Source organism: Hippocampus bargibanti, linkage group LG05 (assembly GCF_051943395.1).
Source record: "Hippocampus bargibanti isolate YZ-2025 linkage group LG05, ASM5194339v1, whole genome shotgun sequence".
NCBI lineage: Eukaryota > Metazoa > Chordata > Actinopteri > Syngnathiformes > Syngnathidae > Hippocampus > Hippocampus bargibanti.
This window is the reverse complement of record NC_142738.1, coordinates 782,352-802,864: the sequence shown is the minus strand read 5'-3', so window position 1 is coordinate 802,864 and position 20,513 is coordinate 782,352. Positions and strand designations below refer to the sequence as shown.

Genomic DNA, 20,513 nt, shown 5'->3' with positions numbered 1-20,513 from the left:
GTTCTTCATTGAAATTCCTCAGCACACACGGTCACCAGAGCTGCCATCTTGTCTCGCACATCCACATGTACAAATTTAGGGAGGCGAGCAGGATAAGCCGCCTTCCCCCCCAACAGCTATAAAGCGGCCATTTACGTCCGCCCGAGAGAAATTGCAGCCCTCCCATTCCACGGACTGCCGGAGGAGACTGTGTCAATATAAGAACTCACGGCCGCGGCGACGGGATGCAGCCAGCATCGAGTGAAAGAAGTTCTTATCATCGATGAGCTATTAGCAATTAGCTAGCGTACGTGCTAATGAAACTCAGATTTCGGTATACAGTGATACTTCAGTTTACAAACTTAATTGGTTCCCAGAATGTGTGTGTTATGAAAAAAGTGTGTCTTCCAAACTTTAATTTCCCATGGGAAACCATTAAAATGAGAATAATCCGTTCCCGGGTCCCCATAAAACATAATTTTCTACTAAATAAGCCTTGAAACTACACTAATCACCCTTTACGACACAAACTAGGAGTTATCAGAACCCTCCAGCATCGGGCTAAACTAATACAATCAAGCGTTGAAGGTAGAGAAAAGGAGTCAAAACATCAGGAGAGCACTCACAAACTGTGGGTACCCTCAGTGGTCATTCAACAAATGTCAGAAAGAAAGAATAGCGAACGAAACCAATAATTCTCAAGATTCTAAAAGGAGAGGAGTAGCAGTACCGTACATTGCAGGAGTTTCTGAAAAATTACAAAGAGTCCTTTGGCAACATAAAATTCCTACTTATTTCAAACCGATAAACACGTTAAGGCAAAAATGAGTGCATCCAAAAGATAGGCTACCAAATGAAAAACAAAGTCATGTCGTTTATTCCATACATTGTAAGAATGACAATTGTAAAGAGCAGTACATTGGGGAGACTCAACAAATTTTCAAAAAAAGACTTTATCAACATGGCAGGGATAATACAAGTGGGCCTCAATCGGCAGTACATTTGCACCGAAAAGCTAGCAACCACTCATTTGACGACAATGAGGTTAAAATCTTAGCGAAGGAACATAGACGGTTTGAAAGGGGAGTAAAAGAAGCGATTTTCATAAAACAGCTAAATCCTTCACTTAACCGATATGGTGGATGGTTCGTACAACAGCCTGCTTAGGCAACAAATGATTAGTAATACTGATGAGGTGATACTGGAGGAAGTGGGGCAATCAGGCCAGTCGTTTGTCAGAACAATAGGAACAATCAGTGGAGCCGCAGGGAGTAGTCCTCTGCTCCGCCCAACCTGAGAGCAGGGACCTATCATAGCAGAGTCAGGCACAGCCACGTCTGGACAGTAGGGATATATATATATATATACGGCTGAAGAAACCTTTTCATCGATGGACCACTCGTGTACGACTGACACAGACGAAACGCAGTCTTGTAAAAAAATAATAATAATAAAAAATTAAAAAGGCTTGTTGGTGATGTGACTCACAAAATGGACACGAGAGAGCGTTTTATCCATGACTGTTGTTTCTGAGCGGACTCTCCGCAAACAGACGTCGTCCGTCCGTCCGTCCGTCCGCGGGACGCGTGAGTCATGTTTTTTTAACGTTGGCTTTTTACAATCCGCAAACATGAGCAGCAACTGCCGCCGTGACTCAGGACAGAGTTCTTCTCAAAAGCGGACTGGGCCGCACGCGCGCACCTGGACAACCGCACGTGCGCAGCTTCTCGTCACGCCATAACCCTTACGAGGAGAAGCCGATCACAAAATGAATGGTTGCGCATATACTATAGCAAATAATAATAATAATAATAATATAATATAATGATAATAATACATTTCATTTCTAACTCAAGTAACTCAAAAAGATAGAAAGCTAGCTAGCTAATAGATAGCTAGCTATTTAGAAAGCTAATATGTTACTTGACTCAAATAGCTAGATAGCGAGCTATATTGCTAATAGCTAGCTCTCTATCTTGCTAGATGGCTAATAGATAGATAGATAGCTAGCTGATAGAAAGCTAATAATAATAATAATAATAATAATAATAATAATAATAATCCATTTGATTTTTAAGCGCCTTTCAAAACTCTCAAGGGCACTTTACAGTCATAGGATATTTTTTTCTGCGGGTGAGCAGTGCTAGCGCGTGTGGCTGTCGCTGCTCACACACAGAAAAAACTGATCCTGTGACTGTAAAGTGACCTTGAGAGTTTTGAAAGGTGCTTAGAAATTAAATGGATTATTATTATTATTATTATTATTATTATTATTATGATTATTATTAATATTATTATTAATATGATGATGACGATGATTATTATTATTATTATTATGACGATGATGATGATGATTATTATTATTATTATGATAAAATAATAATTAGTGATGTGATGGCAAATAAACAAATGGACAAACTGAGGGAAAACAATTCTCAAAGTTAAAATAAGTCTGTGGGCATCATTCCATTTCCAAAGCGTCCCCGGCGTACAAACGCCAAAGTGTGTCGTTGAAACGCTTCTGCAAACGAAGCTTTAAAAACGTCTCTTGACATGTTTTGCTTTGAACGTTGCGTCGTCGGCGTCGTCATGAAGGGCGGCCAGCACAGGGCCTGCATTGATACCCCGCAATGGAGTTTGGTGGCAGACGCCCTTTTTTTTTTTTTTGGAATGTTCAAGTACATTCAATGGCGCACGTGAAAGAGGTAAGGACACACCTCTACAAACACCAACAGCTGTTTTTTTTAACCCAATGGTGGAGAACATTCTTAGAATCGTGAGCAGTACTCCGAATACTCCCAAAGGAAATGAGTGAAATACATTTACTGTGATTAGCCAATGTCTACACACACGCATGCTGCTCAAACACTTTTTTGCAATGGAGAAAAATGAAAAACAAGTTAAATTAATTCAAAATTTTGAGGGGGGGGGGGGGGAACAAGCATATATTTAAAAAAAAACACCAAGTGAGACATTACAACTGGTAGAGGTTTGACATCAACAAATCAAATTGTGTGTGTAGATAGCTAGCTACCAGGCTAGCTAGCTAGAAATAGTTGGAGACATAGAGATGGATGGATGGATGGATGGATAGTAAATGTATTATTCTTATTCTTATTATAGATGGATAGCTAGCTAGCTAGCTAACTGGATAGATGCATAGATGGATAGCTAGCTAGATAGATGGAAGGCTATCCATCTAGCTATTCATCCATCCATCTAGCTAGCTAGCTATCCATCTAATTAGCTATCCTTCCCTCTAGCTAGCTATCCATCTATCTATCCATCTATCCACCCATCTAGCTAGATAGCTAGATAGATCCTCTTTAACCATCCAGCTATCTAGCTATTTATCTAGCTAGCTAGATAGATAGATGGAAGGCTAGCTAGATGGGTGGATAGATGGATAGATAGATGGATGGATAGCTAGCTAGAGGGAAGGATAGCTAATTAGATGGATAGCTAGCTAGCTAGATGGATGGATAGCTAGCTGGATAGCTAGATATATTTTAAACATTAATCTATATTCCATGATGTGAGCGTGGCTCCGCTTCAGAAAAGTAAGCAAGCCGTGATCGGTTGTTCACCCGAGCAACTCTGATGTCATTTTCAGTTGACAGCCAAGTGGCAAAATGGCCGCCTTGGCAAAGTAGCAAAATGGACGCCCCCGCAAGGTTCCAAAATGGCCCTCCCCCGCAATGTCAATTGTACAACATCGTGTCAAACAGGCATGTTCTGCCTGTCACTCATATTTTTGTCATATTAAATGTATTCATGATGTACATTTTTCACTCATCGATGACCAGACTCGCAAAAAAAAACATCTTGTACATGTTGCTATAATAATTGGCCTTATCCTCCCTCAGCCACTGCGCAGGAAAGGAGTACATCTTGCACCTCCTTCCACCTTCCCCAACCTTCCTCCCTCCTTTTCTCCCTCCTTTTCTCCCTCCTTTTCTCCCTCCTCTTTTCCGACATCTAAATGTGCTCTCACGTTTGAATAAAGCTTCATTCTGCTCTTCTACTCAGGCAAGGAGCCACAGGGGCCCCCGCAGTCACCGGACAAACGGAGCTTGGGAGCATCAACGGTACGTAGCCGTTCAGGAATATTGGCTTTTTTTTGGATGAAGGGGGGGGGGGGTGTTTGGACAAGTATTGATTGATTATTAACTTTCATGGAATTCCTTGGATGGACCAAGTGGAAGTCTGCTACGCTATATCAGTAAATGGATAGCTAACTACATTGATAGTTTGATAGCTAGCTAGCTAGATAGATATTTTAAACATAAATCAATACTCCATGATGTGAGCGTGGCGGATAAATACAACAAAATAAAATGATATGATAGGCCTTTTTTTTCTTTCTTTTAAATATAATACTACGTAATACGTGAATCCATTGTGTATTTTTATACAACTTTATTAGCAGAGTCCAACAACAACATTTATGTAACATCGTCTCTGCCCCTTAACGCTCTATGGTCACCACGGTGATGTTTAAACGTGCCTTCAAAATAAGATACACCACCAAAAGAAGTAGCATGAAAAATACAACTTGGATTCAGATAATCAATAAAAGGGAAATGATGTACATTATTTATTCTTTCTGCGCGGACCGGAACCAAATGTCCCACAGACCGGCCGGTAGCGGTCCACGGCCCGGAGGTTGGGGACCTCGACGCTATATCATTGGATTATTGAGTCGGGGAATCTTTTTGCTTTTAAATGTCCTCTTTGATGATTGATCAAAATGAATGATGATATTTTTTCTGATATTTTCACTTGTGAGGTTTGCGCTTCGATTGGTGTTTTTTTTGGGCTTTGGCTTTTTGCCCACCTCACAGGGAGAAATGACTCAAACCGTGTTCAATAACGCTTTGTCGCCATGACGCTTGTTCACGGAAATAAAAAGAAAGTTCCGGAAGGTTGGGAGCATGATGTCGTCTCCGTTTAGACAAACTGGATTAAGAAGTGCACTCTTTTCTAGAAATTAGGATTTTTCTTTTTTTTTTTAAAATAAGAATAAGAACAAACATAAGATAAATAACAATAATAAATAATACATTATTTTTTTTTTATTAAATAAATATAATAAGAATAAATGTAATTTTTAAGCGCCTTTCAAAACTCTGATGGACACTTTACAGTCACGGTATAATAACTTTTTTGTGTGTGCGGGTTTTGAGGGGGAGGTTTCACTTCAAGTTGTTTTGTAATAATAATAACAATAATAATAATAATAATAATAATAATAAGTAAAATAAGCAAATGAATAAATAGCAAATAAAATTCAATGAAAGTAAAGATAAATACATACAAAAATAAAATTTAATTAATGTCAAATAAAATAAATAAATAATACATAAAAAACGATCAAATAAAATCAAATCAAATAAATGAATAACTGAAATAAAATAAATAAAACAAATGAATAAATAACTACATACATAAATAAACAAATAAAATACAATCAAATAAAATCAGTAAATAAATATCAAATAAAATTAAATAAAAGTAAAGACAAATAAATAAATAAATAAATATCAAATAAAATAAATCAATATCAAATAAAATAAATCAATACAAACATTTAAATCATTATTAACAGTAATTATATTGTTAATTTTAAAAACATGTCAAAAATATTTTGGTCATTAATTTAACGTGTGCATTTTTATTTTTGCTTGGTCAGCTAGGAACGGTCGCATCATCCTTATTATTGTGCTATGTATTCATTGTTAAATTAAAAAATACATTAATTAAAAAACATTACAATAAAATAACAACCCCTGAAAACTATTTTCATTCTTGCTTTCGACTGTTGAAAATATTTATTCTCAGATCATAACTATTTTATTTATTTTGTTATTTTTTTTGGGGGGGGGGTCTGGATTAGAGTCACCTTTCGCAGGCCAGTACCGAATTTCCCGTCGCCTTTCCTCCTTGGAGGCGATGTCCGGTTACCATGGCGACGTGGGGCTCCCTTTGGGCTCCCATTGTGAATTCCAATTGGCAGATGTTACTTGAATGAGAGAAGAAAGTGTCACATTTTACGCCACAAATCGGCAACAAGGATGTAAGGAGATAAGATTAGATGCCGGAATACACTCTGTGCTATTAACTCACACACACACACACACACACACACACACACACACACACACACACCACCGTCCTGCGCTCACTGTACAAGAGTGTGTGTGTTCTCAAATATAAGCCTGACAAGTATACACACCCAAATATTTCCTCGCATCAGACGTACATTGCCACACGTTCCCTCCATATCAATGTCCACTTTGTTTTGCCCAATGTGTGACTCTGGAGGATTTGGTGGGTGGGGTCCGGTGGGGCCGGTGGGGGGGGGGGGGTTGCCCACCTCCTTGTGTTTACCTTGGCAGGGCCCAAAAAGAAAAAATAGCCCTGCCCATGTCCAGACCAGAGAGGGAACAAACCGAGGCCTCATTGGCCATCTCCAAAGCGGAACATACCACAGTGACCCAAGTGCGGATCGGTCGCAGCACCAAGACCCCCCCCCCCCCCCAAAAAAAAAAAAAAAAAAAAAACACCGAATGAATGAACACAGTGTGGAAGGGCACTTCGTTTCAAGGCAATGAGCGTCAATGAGGAAAATGGGTTTTTTAAAGGACAACCGACACCATTTTTTTTTTCTTTCCTAACTGACATCAGAAAAACGTTTTTACAGCATCTAAAATAGCCAAAACACGCTGGCTGATATTTTTAGTCAAATGAAAAACACCAATAAAAATGAGTTAAAATCTCCCAAAACTACTTCAAAATGACCTCGAGATGCCGAGTTTCAGAAGGTCCCGCCTCCTTGTTGGTGACGTCACGCCAAGACGTCGTGCCTTGCTCTAGAATCAAAACAACGGCTTCAGATTCGGAAAAGATGCTTTCTTGTTACACATTGTGTACAAACAAGCATTGACGTGATGGAAGGACTGCTACAATGTGTCCTTTTTTTTCGATCAGGGGTGTTCCTTCAGTGACGTCACATACGGACTCGTCACCAACTCAAAAACAAGACTTCCGGAATATTCAGCGTGAGTCTTAAAACGTAAAATATAGCTATATGTGGTGGAATCTTTGTTAAATACGCTCAGTAGAAGTCATTTGAAGCCATTTTACAAATTATGGACACAACTTGTCCGGAGACGTCGCTTGTCCTTTAAGGGAGAATCAACGACAATTGCGGGGCTAGCTTGTCATAATTCCTTGATCCACTGCTGATAAGGATGCTTTGATCCTCTCCTTTTTCATCTAGAACTACTTCATGTCACATAGAGGGTACAGAAAGTGCTGAAGAATGAATGACTCTATATCTTTGTGTTGTCATATTATTTGTTATTAAGTGTTTTTTTTATACTTCTGTAATGTTGATCATTTCATGTTACTTCCGGGTTGAGTGAATGCAGGCGTGTGTGGCTGCCGCTGCTCACCGGCAGAAAAAATATCCTGTGACTGTAAAGTGTCCTTGAGAGTTTTGAAAGGTGCTTATAAATGAAATATATTATGGTGTGGCTGCCGCTGCTCACCCGCAGAAAAAAATATCCTGAGACTGTAAAGTGTCCTTGAGAGTTTTGAAAGGCGCTTATAAATGAAATATATTATTATTATTATTATTATCATCATCATAATTGCAGGATACTGGCTTGTCTTAAACGCCTTGATTAAAAAAAAAAACACAATACAATGCTATTTTTTTTTTTTTTACAAATTTGTCCAGGCTAACTTTCTAGCTAGCTAGCTATTTGCTATCTATTAGCGATCTATTAGATATCTGGCTGGCTAGTTATCTAGCTAGCTATCTATTGGATATCTGTCTGGCTGGCTAGTTATCTAGCGAGCTAAATAGCTAGCTAAATAGCTAGCTATCTATTGGCTGGCTATCTCTGTTGCTATCTATTAGCTTGCTTTATTTCTATTTGAGTTACTTCCGGGTTGAGTGAACAGTGGCGCGTGTAGCTGCCGCTGCTCACCCACAGAAAAACTTTATTCTGTGACTGTAAAGTGACCGTGAGAGTTTTGAAAGGCGCTTAGAAATGAAATGTATTATTATTATTATGATGATTATTCACTGCCATTCCCGAATGTATTCTGGAATTGAAAATATGACGCAAGGTGGCAGCATTTCCCCTCCCAAATTCATCCAAAAACATGTTTGTCCAAAAGCAATTGCTCCGCCCATCTGCAGTTGAGTATTCAAGCGTTTCCAGGACATTCCAGGACGCCATTGCGATGACTAAAATGTCCTTTTTTTTCCTCCTTCACCTAATGAGACTTTTAGGCCAGTAGCACGAGGTGTTGACTTTGTGTTTGTTATTGGAGAGAAACTCTTTAGCTCGCTTGTGCACTTTGGCTTTGCGGAGAACGAGAACACACTGCGCCTTGTTGGAAATGCTCAAAATGGCTCCCGTTGGTCATAGAAGTTCAACCCCACAAATGCTTTGGGGTCTAATGCGACCTTTTGGGGTATTTTTGAGAAGAAGAATGTCATACACACACACAAAAAAAAGCGATATATATATATATATATATATATATATATATATATATATATATATATATATATATATATATATATATATATATATATATATACAGTAAAGTCTCGTTATATCGATATTCAAGGGAGTCCGAAAAAATATCGATATAACCGGGACTATCGATATATCCGACCCTGTTTGCATGTAATTTTCTCCGTGCGTGCATAGAAATTGTATCGATATAACCGGGACTATCGATATATCCGATATCGATATAACGAGACTTTACTGTATATCCTGAATGTTGTTTTTTTTTGGGCGTGTACAAAATTACATCCTTCCATATTGGACAAACAAAATTATTTTTTTTTTTCTTGTAATGAGAGTAAATATATAAACTGCCCCCCATTCCCATAAGCAAACACCTGCAATTTCTTTCTTATTTCCTCTTTCAAAATAAATTAAAAAATCCCCATCGAGCGTGCGACTTGTGCCGTAAATATATTTAAACGGACAGATTTGTATTCCATCTCAATTTATTTGAGCCACTTAAGACCTTTTCAGTGCTCGTGGCAGCCACACAGTCATTCGGTGTTCAGAAACTCTCGAATGATGTCATGTTTCCACCCTTAAGTCGCTGAGTAAACGTGCGCATTTCCTGAAGATCCGCCACCAGGGGGCAGCGAGGGTTCGCCTCAAGGAGCTCCTTCATGTTGACACATGGCGCTTTGTCCTTAAGACCTGCTGACTTTGAAAAACAGTGATACCTCGGTTTACGAAGCCCTTGGTTTACGAACCTTTTGGTTTAGGAACGTTAAATTTATTTACATCTTCCCTTGGCATACAAACTATTTTTCGTGATACACACGGAGCGCCACAATGAGTGATGTGTCGTTCACGAACGAGCCCGTTTCTTCTAACAAGAAAATGGCAGCCGACTTGTGTTTATCCTCTATTCCCCGTCCCCAGTCTTCGGTTAAAGCCACGTGATTGGTCGAGAACGCAGCAGTGTCTCTTTAAACATTAAAGAGACAGGCAGATGACAGAGAGAGAGTGACAAAATGGATAAAAAACAGTGAATTTTGGACTTGTTTTGACTTTGATAGTTCAAAGGCAGAGTGTAGACTGCAAGGTTAAAATTCCCATCAATCAGGAATCAGGGAATTCCACAAATAACCCGCACAAGCCCAGTTCAACAGAACACAATTGATGAGGAACTACCTAAAACGACCAACGACAATTGGGACAATTTTGACCAGGCGGCCAGCATTTCACACTCGCACAGCAATCGAGCGTATGATGGGGCGAGTTTGCATGTCATTTAGCCTCAGAGTCTCTATTCAACATTTTGAATGGATTTCGACTTACGACCGTTTGGTTGGAACGGAACTCGGTCGTAAGTCAGATGTTACACAAATTTGTGGTTAATTAAGATAAATTTCGCATTAATTAGACATGCCCAAGTTTGAAAATAACAAAAAAGTATTTGCAACTCAAAGTTTTGTTTTCTTTAGGCGAGGATGACTTCCCTGCTCCTGCTGTGCGTCTCTTTGCCCTTCATTTCAGCAACGACATCCTTTGAACACCATGACGGTATGTTTGTTCCGCACTCAACTTCCCATGACCCAATGGGGTCGAAATTTCACATCAGACCAAAATATTTACTGCAATTAACGTCGGTTCAGTTATAAGGTACAGAAAATTTGGGTTGGCTACGAAAGGAACTTAGTGACAGTACTGTAGTGATACTGAATAACGGTAATTCAATAGCGAGTTGTGCGTCATATGAAATAAATCCTCCACATTAGCGCGAATAGCAGCTAAGCTAACTGGCTGTGAGCTATTACTTCATTGATTGTACTGCTGACCAGTGGATTGAAAGCCCCTTAGCTGGAGTAACAATGTAAGAACACCCTTCTGGATTAAAAAAATGGTCAAACCCCAACTATCCGTTTGACAAATCACAGTGAACCTGTCTTTCACGCAGACTTGGATGGCACACTGCGTGTCAGCATCCCATCAGCAGTGCCTCTACGTCCCCTCCTGGGGGGCAAGGTGGTGGTGCCCTGCTACTTCCAAGACAACACTGCCAGCGACCCAGGCGCACCGACCATCGCTCCGCTCTCGCACCGCATCAAATGGAGCTTCGTCGCCGAGGGGAACGTCACAGCCATCCTGGTGGCAACGGAGGGCAAAGTCCATGTGGAGAAGGAGTACTTGGACAGAGTAACCATGGTGAACTACCCGGTGGTGTCCACAGACGCCAGCCTGGAGATCACGGAGCTGAGGTCTAAAGACTCTGGCACCTACCGCTGCGAAGTCATGCACGGCATCGAGGACAACTATGACATCGTGGACATCCAGGTTCAGGGTATGGCATGCAGACATAATCTGATCTCTCTTTGGATATTAATGGTTTCTATCAAGTCTGGCAGCCGGAATGAACCCTGCACGTGTCAATCTGAGACCACTTACTGGTTAATCTGCATTTCCATCCTTCCCTTCGATTATAAGACTAAGAAGAAAATGTTTCTTTCACAAAGCATTCAAGCTCACCCTTCGAGATGGGGTACGAAGCTCTGTATTTGTGAAGGATTTTGAGTAGCTTGAATATTTCCAACATAGCCACTTGAAATGAGGCGTTTCAGGCATATCCACCAGAGAGGAGACCTCAAGGCAGCCGACGGACACTCTGGGGGTAAACTATGACTCATAACTGGTCTGGGAATGCCTTGGCGTACACCTTGTGAAGCTAGAGTCAGTCGCCAGACGGTTAGATGGCTTTCAGTCTTCAATTTTGTCAATGACATCATACATGTGAGATTGGTAAAGGGTATTCGATGTGGGTGGTGAACAGGGTCAGGATCAGGGTTCATAAGCTGTAAACGGTGCCTCACGATGGAAACACAATTTGTCAGATGCCGTTTAAATAGCGCATGTAAGATGTGATGAGGCTACGTCAACATACAGTATTCCGTCTCCATTTTGATGTTTGACTCACAGGTATCGTGTTCCACTATCGAGCCATCACCACCCGGTACACCCTCACCTTTGAGAAGGCCAAGGCCGCTTGCATCCAAAACAGCGCCACCATTGCAACCCCTGCCCAACTGCAGGCCGCCTACGATGATGGATACCACCAGTGTGATGCTGGATGGCTCTCGGATCAGACTGTTAGGTAGTATTCCTCCATCCCTAATAAATGGAAAATGGATTTATGCCGTTCTACTGCGACACGGAGCATCTGAATGTTAGCTTTCACCAGGCCAAAAAAAACAATGCTACTGATTAACAGCAAAGAATAACATTTGTTCGAAAGCCCGCTATTCCGAACTCAGAGTCCAGGTACTGAATTCCATTTACTCTCCTTTTTGAGGTACCCCATCCACGAGCCTCGGAAGGAATGCTACGGAGACAAAGAAAACTTTCCTGGCGTGAGAACCTACGGAGTGAGAGACATCAACGAGACTTACGATGTGTACTGTTTTGCTGAGAAGATGGCTGGTACGATGCTAACTACACTTCCTAAACAATACCGTGGTCGAATTACATTTGATACTGAATTAATAATATACAATGAGAAATTTCATTGACTCTGTTTCTCCTCCCAGGCAGGGTCTTCTACTCTATGTCAGTGGAGAAGTTCACTTACTACGAAGCTAAGGATCAATGCAATAAACTGGGTGCCCGACTCGCCACCACCGGAGAGCTTTACCTGGCCTGGAAGGGCGGCATGGACGTGTGCAATGCCGGCTGGTTGGGCGACAGGAGCGTACGCTACCCTATTAACATTGCCAGGCCTCAGTGCGGAGGCGGCCTCTTGGGAGTCAGAACGGTTTACCTGTTCCCTAACCAGACAGGATACCCCTTTGCGAGCTCACGTTACGATGCAATCTGCTTCCAAGGTATTTGCTCAACCCTAGCTTGGACGAAAATGACTGTGTGTTGAACGAGTGGATTCAAAGAAGTACTGTAGGTTTGAAACCAGATGAGAAGTACATTTCTGTAACTGCAGCGCTTCTGAGGGGCCTTAAACCCAGAACCCTACATTACCAAGAACAAACGCAATTGGTCTGTGATCTATCTAAAGCCATTGAGCCGTTGACCTTTGTATTCACCTGTTGAAATTCACAAACATAATAATCGGCTCACGTTCAATTAAACATCACAATATTGTCACGTAAACAGGTAGCGATGACGAGGGTGCAGTTCCCGGCCGGATCACTCCATTCCCAGACATCATGAGCATAACTCCAGCCCCTGGAGTTTATCGGGGACTCACAACCACCCCAGGGGGTCAAGAGATCAAGCACGGTGGTGTGGACATTTTCACCAAGCCTATCTCACCTCCTTTTACAGACGCCGTCATGGGTCCAACCGGTAAACTTGCTGTTGGTCTTTCATGGCACAGTATCCAGCGCAATTCAAATGCTCCAGATAAGAGATGGCCAGAATGTGGAAATCCAAATGTTCTCAAATTGAATTTTCTGCTTTTCTCCCCAATCACCAATAGGGGTCGTCTTCCACTACCGACCTATTACCGGTCGCTACACTCTGACCTTTCTGGAGGCCCAACAGGCCTGCAAGAGTATCGGAGCGGTCATTGCCAGTCCCCTGCAGCTACAGGCAGCTTTTGAAAAAGGCCTGCACCAATGTGACGCCGGTTGGCTTGGTGACCAGAGTGTGAGGTGTGTTAATGGTGGGATTAATGCACATGTTTTTGAAAGCAGCATCTTAAAATTCAACTGAAAGAAATATATCTCGTGCTTAGGTATCCGATTGTGTCGCCCAGAGATAATTGTGCGGGCAATCTGCTGCACCTCCCAGGGGTCAGATCCTACGGCCTGAGGCCAGATACGGAACGTTATGATGTATTTTGTTACGTTGACCGTCTGGAAGGTCAGGACCCAGTGACCCTTGAAATTCATAGATGTCATCATTCAGGTCTTTGCGTCAGGCATTTCAACTCCTCGGTACTTTCATTCCTCTTCAAGGCGAGGTCTTCTTCACCAGTGACTACGACAGCTTCTCCTTCGAGGAGGCCGTGCAGCACTGTGAAAAACTCAACACCACATTGGCCACAACCGGGCAGATGTATGCCGCGTGGAACCAAGGCCTCGACAAATGCCGCCCAGGTTGGCTGATGGACCGCAGTGTCCGATATCCCATCACAACCTCCACATCCCACTGTGGAGGAGGCCAGGTGGGCGTGCATATCATCTACGCATTCCCCAACCAAACTGGATTTCCCGATGAGCACTCGCGCTACGACGCCTATTGTTTCAAAGGTAAGGAACTGTGTGGATGGAGTCATCGGTCGGATTCAACTTCGATTCACTCCGACTGTCACTCACAATTCCCTGTCGGATTCTGTGTTTTACAGCTGGAACAGCCACCATTGAGATTGAAAGCAAAACCACCATTGACACTATCAGCGAAACCATTTTTGACAAGTTACTGACAGTGGATATTATCAGCAAGACAACGGTTGCAGCTGATCACGCCACTACTACGAGTAAGACTGAATCTGTAAAATCAGATGTCTGTACTCCATTTCTCCCCTCTAGTTCACCTTTTGAAGGCCACTCCACTCTCCCAATCTTATACCGAATTTTCTTGTTTGACTTTAGTTGAACCTCCTTTGGCTTACACTGACACCGAAACCATTTCAAACATCACAGAAATTGAAGTGGTTATCCAAAAGACCAACATCACAACCCAGCTAAAGGTTCCTACTGGTAAGACTTCACATAAAATGGGTCTTGAACATGTACTGACAATGGAAACACGGCACAGTACCCGCACATTGGCATAACAAAATCCAATCGCTAATTTATTTATTTTTTATTTTGAACTCTAGTTTCAGTTGATGGTTCTGCGTCTGGATCTGGTGATCATTATGCCAGTGGGGATCTTCAAATCTCAGGCGACCATTCAGCCAGTGGGGATCTTCAAACCTCAGGTGACCATTCAGCCAGTGGGGATCTTCAAATCTCAGGCGACCATTCAGCCAGTGGGGATCTTCAAATCTCAGGCGACCATTCAGCCAGTGGGGATCTTCAAATCTCAGGCGACCATTCAGCCAGTGGGGAACTTCAAATCTCAGGCGAGTCCAGCACCACCAGCGGGAGCGGAGCTTCTGGTTCAGGACTGGATGTCACCTTCAGTGGACACACAGACATCCTGTCAGGAGACCATTCTGCTTCTGGTGATCCGCAAGGAGCAGAGGGTGGCAGCGCAATCTTCACCTCTGGCGACCCCTATAGCGGATCAGGATCTGGTTCTGGATTTCTTGTGTCAAGATCAGGTTCTGCTAGTGGCAGTGGAGACTTTAGTGGCAGCAGTGGGGAAATTCAGATCAATATACTGGATGGAAAGGAGAGTGAACTGTTGATCCCAACCCTCACTGAGCAGGAGTTAGGTAGTGGGGTGTTGTGGACTTCAGGTATGTCCGGATCAGGAAGCATGTCCGGATCAGGAAGCATGTCTGGATCAGGAGTTATGTCTGGATCAGGCAGTGGAATTTCCGATATCACTTTTACGGACAACAATGCCATTGACCTGACAGCTCAGCAATCAGGAGAGCAGGAGTTGTACGGATCTGCTGAAATGTTCGGATCAGGGTCTATTTCAGGATCAGGATCTATTTCCGGATCAGGTTTTTTGTCCGGATCGGGCTACGATGGATTTTCTGGCATCACCTTTACAGACAACGGTGCCGTCGACCTCACAGTTCATCAATCGGGAGAGCAGGAGCTGTATGGATCTGCTGAAATGTCTGGATCAGGATCTCCGTCCGGATCCGGCTCCATGTCAGGGTCAGGCATCAGTGGATTTTCTGGCATTTCCTTTACCGACGACAGTGCCATTGACGTAACAATCCAGCCATCAGGAGATCAGGAGTTGTCTGGATTTCCACCCTATGCAAGTGGTTCTCCGAGTGGTTTTCCATCTGGTGTTTCAGGCAGCGGTTCTGCCTCTGGCCAACGCTCCCAGACGGAAGGTGACGTCATCTTTCTCACGGATGATGGCATAAGCCAAGTTACCGTTTCTCCTCAAGAGCATCAACCAGAAGAGGGCCGCGGGGTTGTCGAAATTAGTGGTCAGGAAAGTGGTTCAGGAGCCCATCTTCAAATCTCAGGCAGTGACAAGCTTTCAATGGCTGAGCTTTCGATAGCTTTTACTCCTGGATCGACCGTGACCTATCCAGACTATAATGGACCGTCTGGGCACGAGGAGGCCACAGTCATCGTCATAACCCCAGACCTTACTGACATCACTCCAACCACCGCACCATCGATTTCACTGGCGACCGCTCCGGTTGTGGAGGAGCCAGGAGTTGAAGACGGTACGGTGCTTCTCATAATACCGAGAAAGAAAGAAAGAAAGAATGGAGCTTCAAAGTTATGCTTCTTATTTTTATATTGCTAGCAGGTGTTAATAGTTGTCCGGAGGGCTGGATGGAGTTCATGGGAAGCTGTTACCTCCACTTTGCTGACAGACACACCTGGTCAGATGCTGAGCAGCGTTGTCAGGACCTCAATGCCCACTTGGTCAGCGTCAGATCAGAAGAGGAGCAGCAGTTTCTCAACTGTTAGTGATACCGCCGTGTTCCAGATGCAAATATGTACTTGTAGAAGTGTTTCATCAAATATCCGTGTCTCGGATTTACAGCCAAAGGTCAAGACTATGAGTGGATTGGTCTGAATGACAAAGAAGTCCAGAATGAATTCCGCTGGACAGACGGCAGTGCTCTGGTGAGTCGATACGAACTGAAGTCGACGACATCTTGCGGTTTTGTGCCATCGAGCAACGACAGTTCGCAGATACGCGCTTATTGCGATATTTGTGACGTCCCAGACGTACGAGAACTGGAGGCCTAACCAACCTGACAACTACTTCAACTCTGGTGAGGACTGCGTGGTGATGATCGGGCACGAAGGAGGCCAGTGGAATGACGTTCCTTGCAACTATTACCTTCCCTTCTCATGCAAGACTCAACCCGGTAGGAACTACTTCATCTTCTCCATACGTTTTAAATTATATGACCAAATCTTTGATATTTAAATACATAAATATCCATAAATTGCGCCTGACACTCTATCCTTGTCAGCGGGGTGCGGCGCGCCCCCGGAGGTGCCTCACGGCTCACCGATGGGTGTCACCAGAGTTCGCTACGCCGTCAACTCCAAAGTGCGATACCAGTGTCAAGCAGGCTACACGCAGCGCCACCTACCGGTCGTACGTTGTATGGAAAATGGACAGTGGGAGAGTCCACAAGTGGAATGTACAGAAAGTGAGTTTTACAATGAGAGTACAATTAATTTTTATTCTTTAAAAAGTACAAATAACTTGTCTTTAGCATATCATCTTTGCGCCCGCCATCACTGCTTTTAATGCAAATTTGAAGTCAAAAATAATGACTGCTATTGTAATTTACATGGGATAATTTGAAATTATGGTTACAGCGGCAGCCACACGCGCCAGCGTTCACTCAACCCAGAAGTAACTCAAATAGATAGAAAGCTAGCTAGCTAATAGACAGCCAATATATAGCTAATAGATAGCCAGCTACACAGCTAGCTAGTGATATAACTAATAGCCAGTTAGACAGCAAGCGAGCCAGCCAGATAGCTAATAGATCGCCAATAGATAGCAAATAGATAGCCATCTAGGTAGCTACCTAGACAGCCAGCTAGGTAGCTACAGTTGAAGTTAAAAGATAGATAGCTACCTAGCCAGCTAGATAGCTATATAGCTAATAGATAGCTAGCTAGACACCCAGCTAGCCAACTAGATAGCAAATATATAGTTAATAGATAGCTAGCTCGATAGCTAGCAAGATAGCTGAATAGCTCAATAGCTAGCAAGATAGCTGGATAGCTATATAGCTAGCACGATAGCGGGATAGCGAGATAAATAAAAAGAAGTGGAGTAAAAAAGTCTTTAGTAAGCATCATGGAAGTGCGATTTGCTTTCGCGGACCGAATAAAATGATGTGGCGGGCCAGATTTAGCCCCCGGGGCCTTGACTTTGATACCCGTGTACGAAAGCCTTGGCCGGATTTCATCGGAAGGGAGAAACAATGTAGGATTTTTTCTAGTTTTGCTAACGTGCGCCATTTTCTTTCGTAACAGCTGGCGGCAACAGGCTACACAAACGATCGGTGAGGAACAGAAGTCGAGGAGCCAGCAGACGAAGACCCTCTAAGCAGAAGGACTGAATGAAATACAAAGTGAGAATTAAAAAAATAAAATAAAAAATAAAAAAAGGACCCCTCACATGGACACCAATGCTAATGCCCGACCAAAAATAAAAGGTATTGTTCTCATCTTCTGAATGAACATACAAGCACTAAATCACATTTAGACAATAAAGATTCGACTGACTCACGCCCCCCCCCCCCCCCTACTCCGCGATGCCCCCCTTTGGTGTCTTTAGTGAAGGCATTTACATTATGTTATTTATAGAGTCTATAATTTATAGCTGTAACTCATGTTCTCCGTGCACAAGAGTCAACAGAAGCTTTTGAACGTGTGACTGATTGCAAATGGTAGCGTGTTGTTGTATTTTTGGTCTTTTTTTTTAAACCCCCCCCCCCAGGTGTTTATTTATACTTTTTGCTCCCTCCTAGCGACTTTTCAAAGATTTTATTCCAACGCTGTGATTCTAAAGTGACGTCATTGATGATCAGATATTGCTGGACATTTTTTTTGGGCGGTTTTCAACCCAAAACATTCCTTTTGTCCCCATAAACCGGTTCACAAACTGCTCCCAAATAAATTAAAAACGGTTTCTTGAATATTCTTATTTATGTTTGTTGGGAAACGTGTTGAATTGGATTTGTAAAAAAAAAGACCCATCAAACTATTTATTTAAAGATTACATTAAGATTGATTTTTTTAACGGCGTTTTATATTCGCAAAAAAACACACGGCAAGTTCAATAAAGACTTTAAATTGAACATGTAGGATGAGCTTTTTAAGGATGTCTTTTATATTTAATCACCAAAGTGCTTTTCAATGCAGTCCACGTTTATGCCATTTTTGTTGCTCACGAAACTGCTCGGTTAAATCATTTATTTATGAGCACTTTTCAAAAGGTTTACAACAACATTGGTTTCATTGACGACTAAATGGCTTTTAGGTTGCTTTATTTTTCGTTCAGCAAAATGTTTTTGTTTCGTATAAATAAAGACTAGTTAAGGTTGTTTTGATATTCACCCAAAGAAAATATGGTTTAATGAAGATTCCGTTTGCCCAATCTTGCGTATGGTTGAAAATAAACTCTTCAAAATAGTTTAACTGTATTGGTCTGCTTGGAAAACTAAATTTTATTTGTTCTAAAAATAATAATAAAACACGAGGTAAGCTAATTTGACTTCAAGCTAAATTGTCTTCGCTGCAAACGAAAACGCAATCGATTGTAGTTAACGTGTGTGAAAATGTGCACAATAAATTAAATCGCTGACCCTAAATACTCTTTATTAGTCGATGATATGTTTTGTTTTCTTTGTTGTCGTTTTTTTAATTGACATGCAAAGCAGATATCGAATGTCAACGTGCTCGTGTGTGAAATCAAAACTCACGTTTGAAGAGTAACTGAGCGAAGTTCCGTCGCTGGCTTCTTGGGACTCGATGTAAATATTCGACACTGCAAAGTATGTGAACAGCAGGATCTGTCAAGAACTTTGGTCATTCTTCATCCCTGTGTGCGCTTTTGTTCAAACTGGCTGCTAGCATCGGTTTCTTCGGAACCGAATGAATTTGATTGGTGAAAAAAACAGTTTGTGGCCGTATTTGCATAACTCGTTGTGACGGTTTTTAATTTTATTTTTTCTTGATTGTTCTCACAGTATAAAGTAGCGAAGTCAAAAGTATTTATTTTACACCTCTCCCAAGCAAAAGTGTTTGAACGGACTGTGATTTTTTTTTTATCAGATATCAGTGACAGCCAAAACATTAAGGGGGCCGTCAATTCACTTTTTTTCTAAAGCATTCACCAGAACCTCGAACAGATATTCCTAAAAGTTCAACATTTTCATTTTGAATAAATGCCTCCATTTCAGTTTATCTGTTCCACTGCGATCACTGTCATTGTCGCCTTCGATGACGTAGGCCGACAGTCTGCTGTGGTGTGCTACGCCAAATAAAAAGATGGAATCAAACCCTTTATGTGTATTTGAAATGATCATTCTACAATAGTATCTTAAATTAATTGAAGTTGATTATGTACACTGTTACAGGTGCTCCTGTTAAAAAGATCTTAAGAAGAACGTGTTTGGTTTTTCATCAGCAAAGACTCAAGTGGGCGCGACGATGTTAATACGTCATCATCAAGCGTCATAACGGCACTATTTACATTTTACAACATCAACCCAGGAGCACCTGTAACGATTATTTGTGCGCTGTTAGCATCTGCTAGGCGTCAGGCGAGTAGCATCGTATTGATTATGCTATCATATTATATTATATTATATTATATTATATTATATTATATTATATTATATTATAAAGTATATTATATTAATTATATGACTTACTTTCATCACTTTGCTGCTGTGAAATGTAAATTTTGTCATAGAATCGCTTGAATGTTTGGTGTGACTAAAACGGACTTCTGCAGCAAGGCTAAAGAATTTATTCCGTGCCATTTTGAGGCAACATCTGCTATTTTATTATTTATCATTTTACGTATGGTTTTATTGTTATGTGATTTGTTTTATTGTTTTTATTGTAAAGTGTCCTTGGGTGTTTTGAAAGGCGCTATTATTATTATTAACATTGGGGGGAAATGCCTCACCCAAAAAGAGGCAGAAAATGGCAACTGAGCTCCTGTAAGGAATGAATCAGCCTGTTTCCACAGGCTGATAAATTCCTTACATGGAGCTTGGGCGCCCTCTTCTGGCTCTTTCTGGTGCAACACGAGGTTTTCAGACCAAACAAGCATTGACGTGATGGAAGGACTGCTACAATGTGTCCTTTTTTTCGGTCAGGGGCATTCCTTCAGTGACGTCACCAACTCAAAAAC

General features: G+C 41.9%; 1 protein-coding gene across 2 annotated transcripts; it reads left to right on the top strand.

The window, feature by feature from the left end:
* Positions 1-3,931: 3,931 nt before the first annotated feature.
* acanb (aggrecan b) lies at positions 3,932-19,650 on the top strand. Of its 2 annotated transcripts, none has more exons than XM_088995872.1 (18): positions 3,932-4,067; positions 9,998-10,076; positions 10,471-10,854; positions 11,487-11,661; positions 11,860-11,987; positions 12,095-12,388; positions 12,672-12,863; positions 12,997-13,171; positions 13,255-13,382; positions 13,478-13,771; positions 13,867-13,998; positions 14,114-14,221; positions 14,344-15,831; positions 15,918-16,076; positions 16,158-16,240; positions 16,344-16,488; positions 16,597-16,779; positions 17,621-19,650. In XM_088995872.1, exons 2-18 carry the CDS (start codon positions 10,004-10,006, stop codon positions 17,704-17,706), a joined length of 4,227 nt encoding a protein of 1,408 aa, XP_088851998.1. In that variant the 5' UTR covers positions 3,932-4,067; positions 9,998-10,003; the 3' UTR covers positions 17,707-19,650. The 2 variants fall into 2 exon arrangements, with proteins under 2 accessions (XP_088851998.1, XP_088851997.1); XM_088995871.1 differs by having other exon boundaries at positions 15,915-16,076.
* Positions 19,651-20,513: the final 863 nt, after the last annotated feature.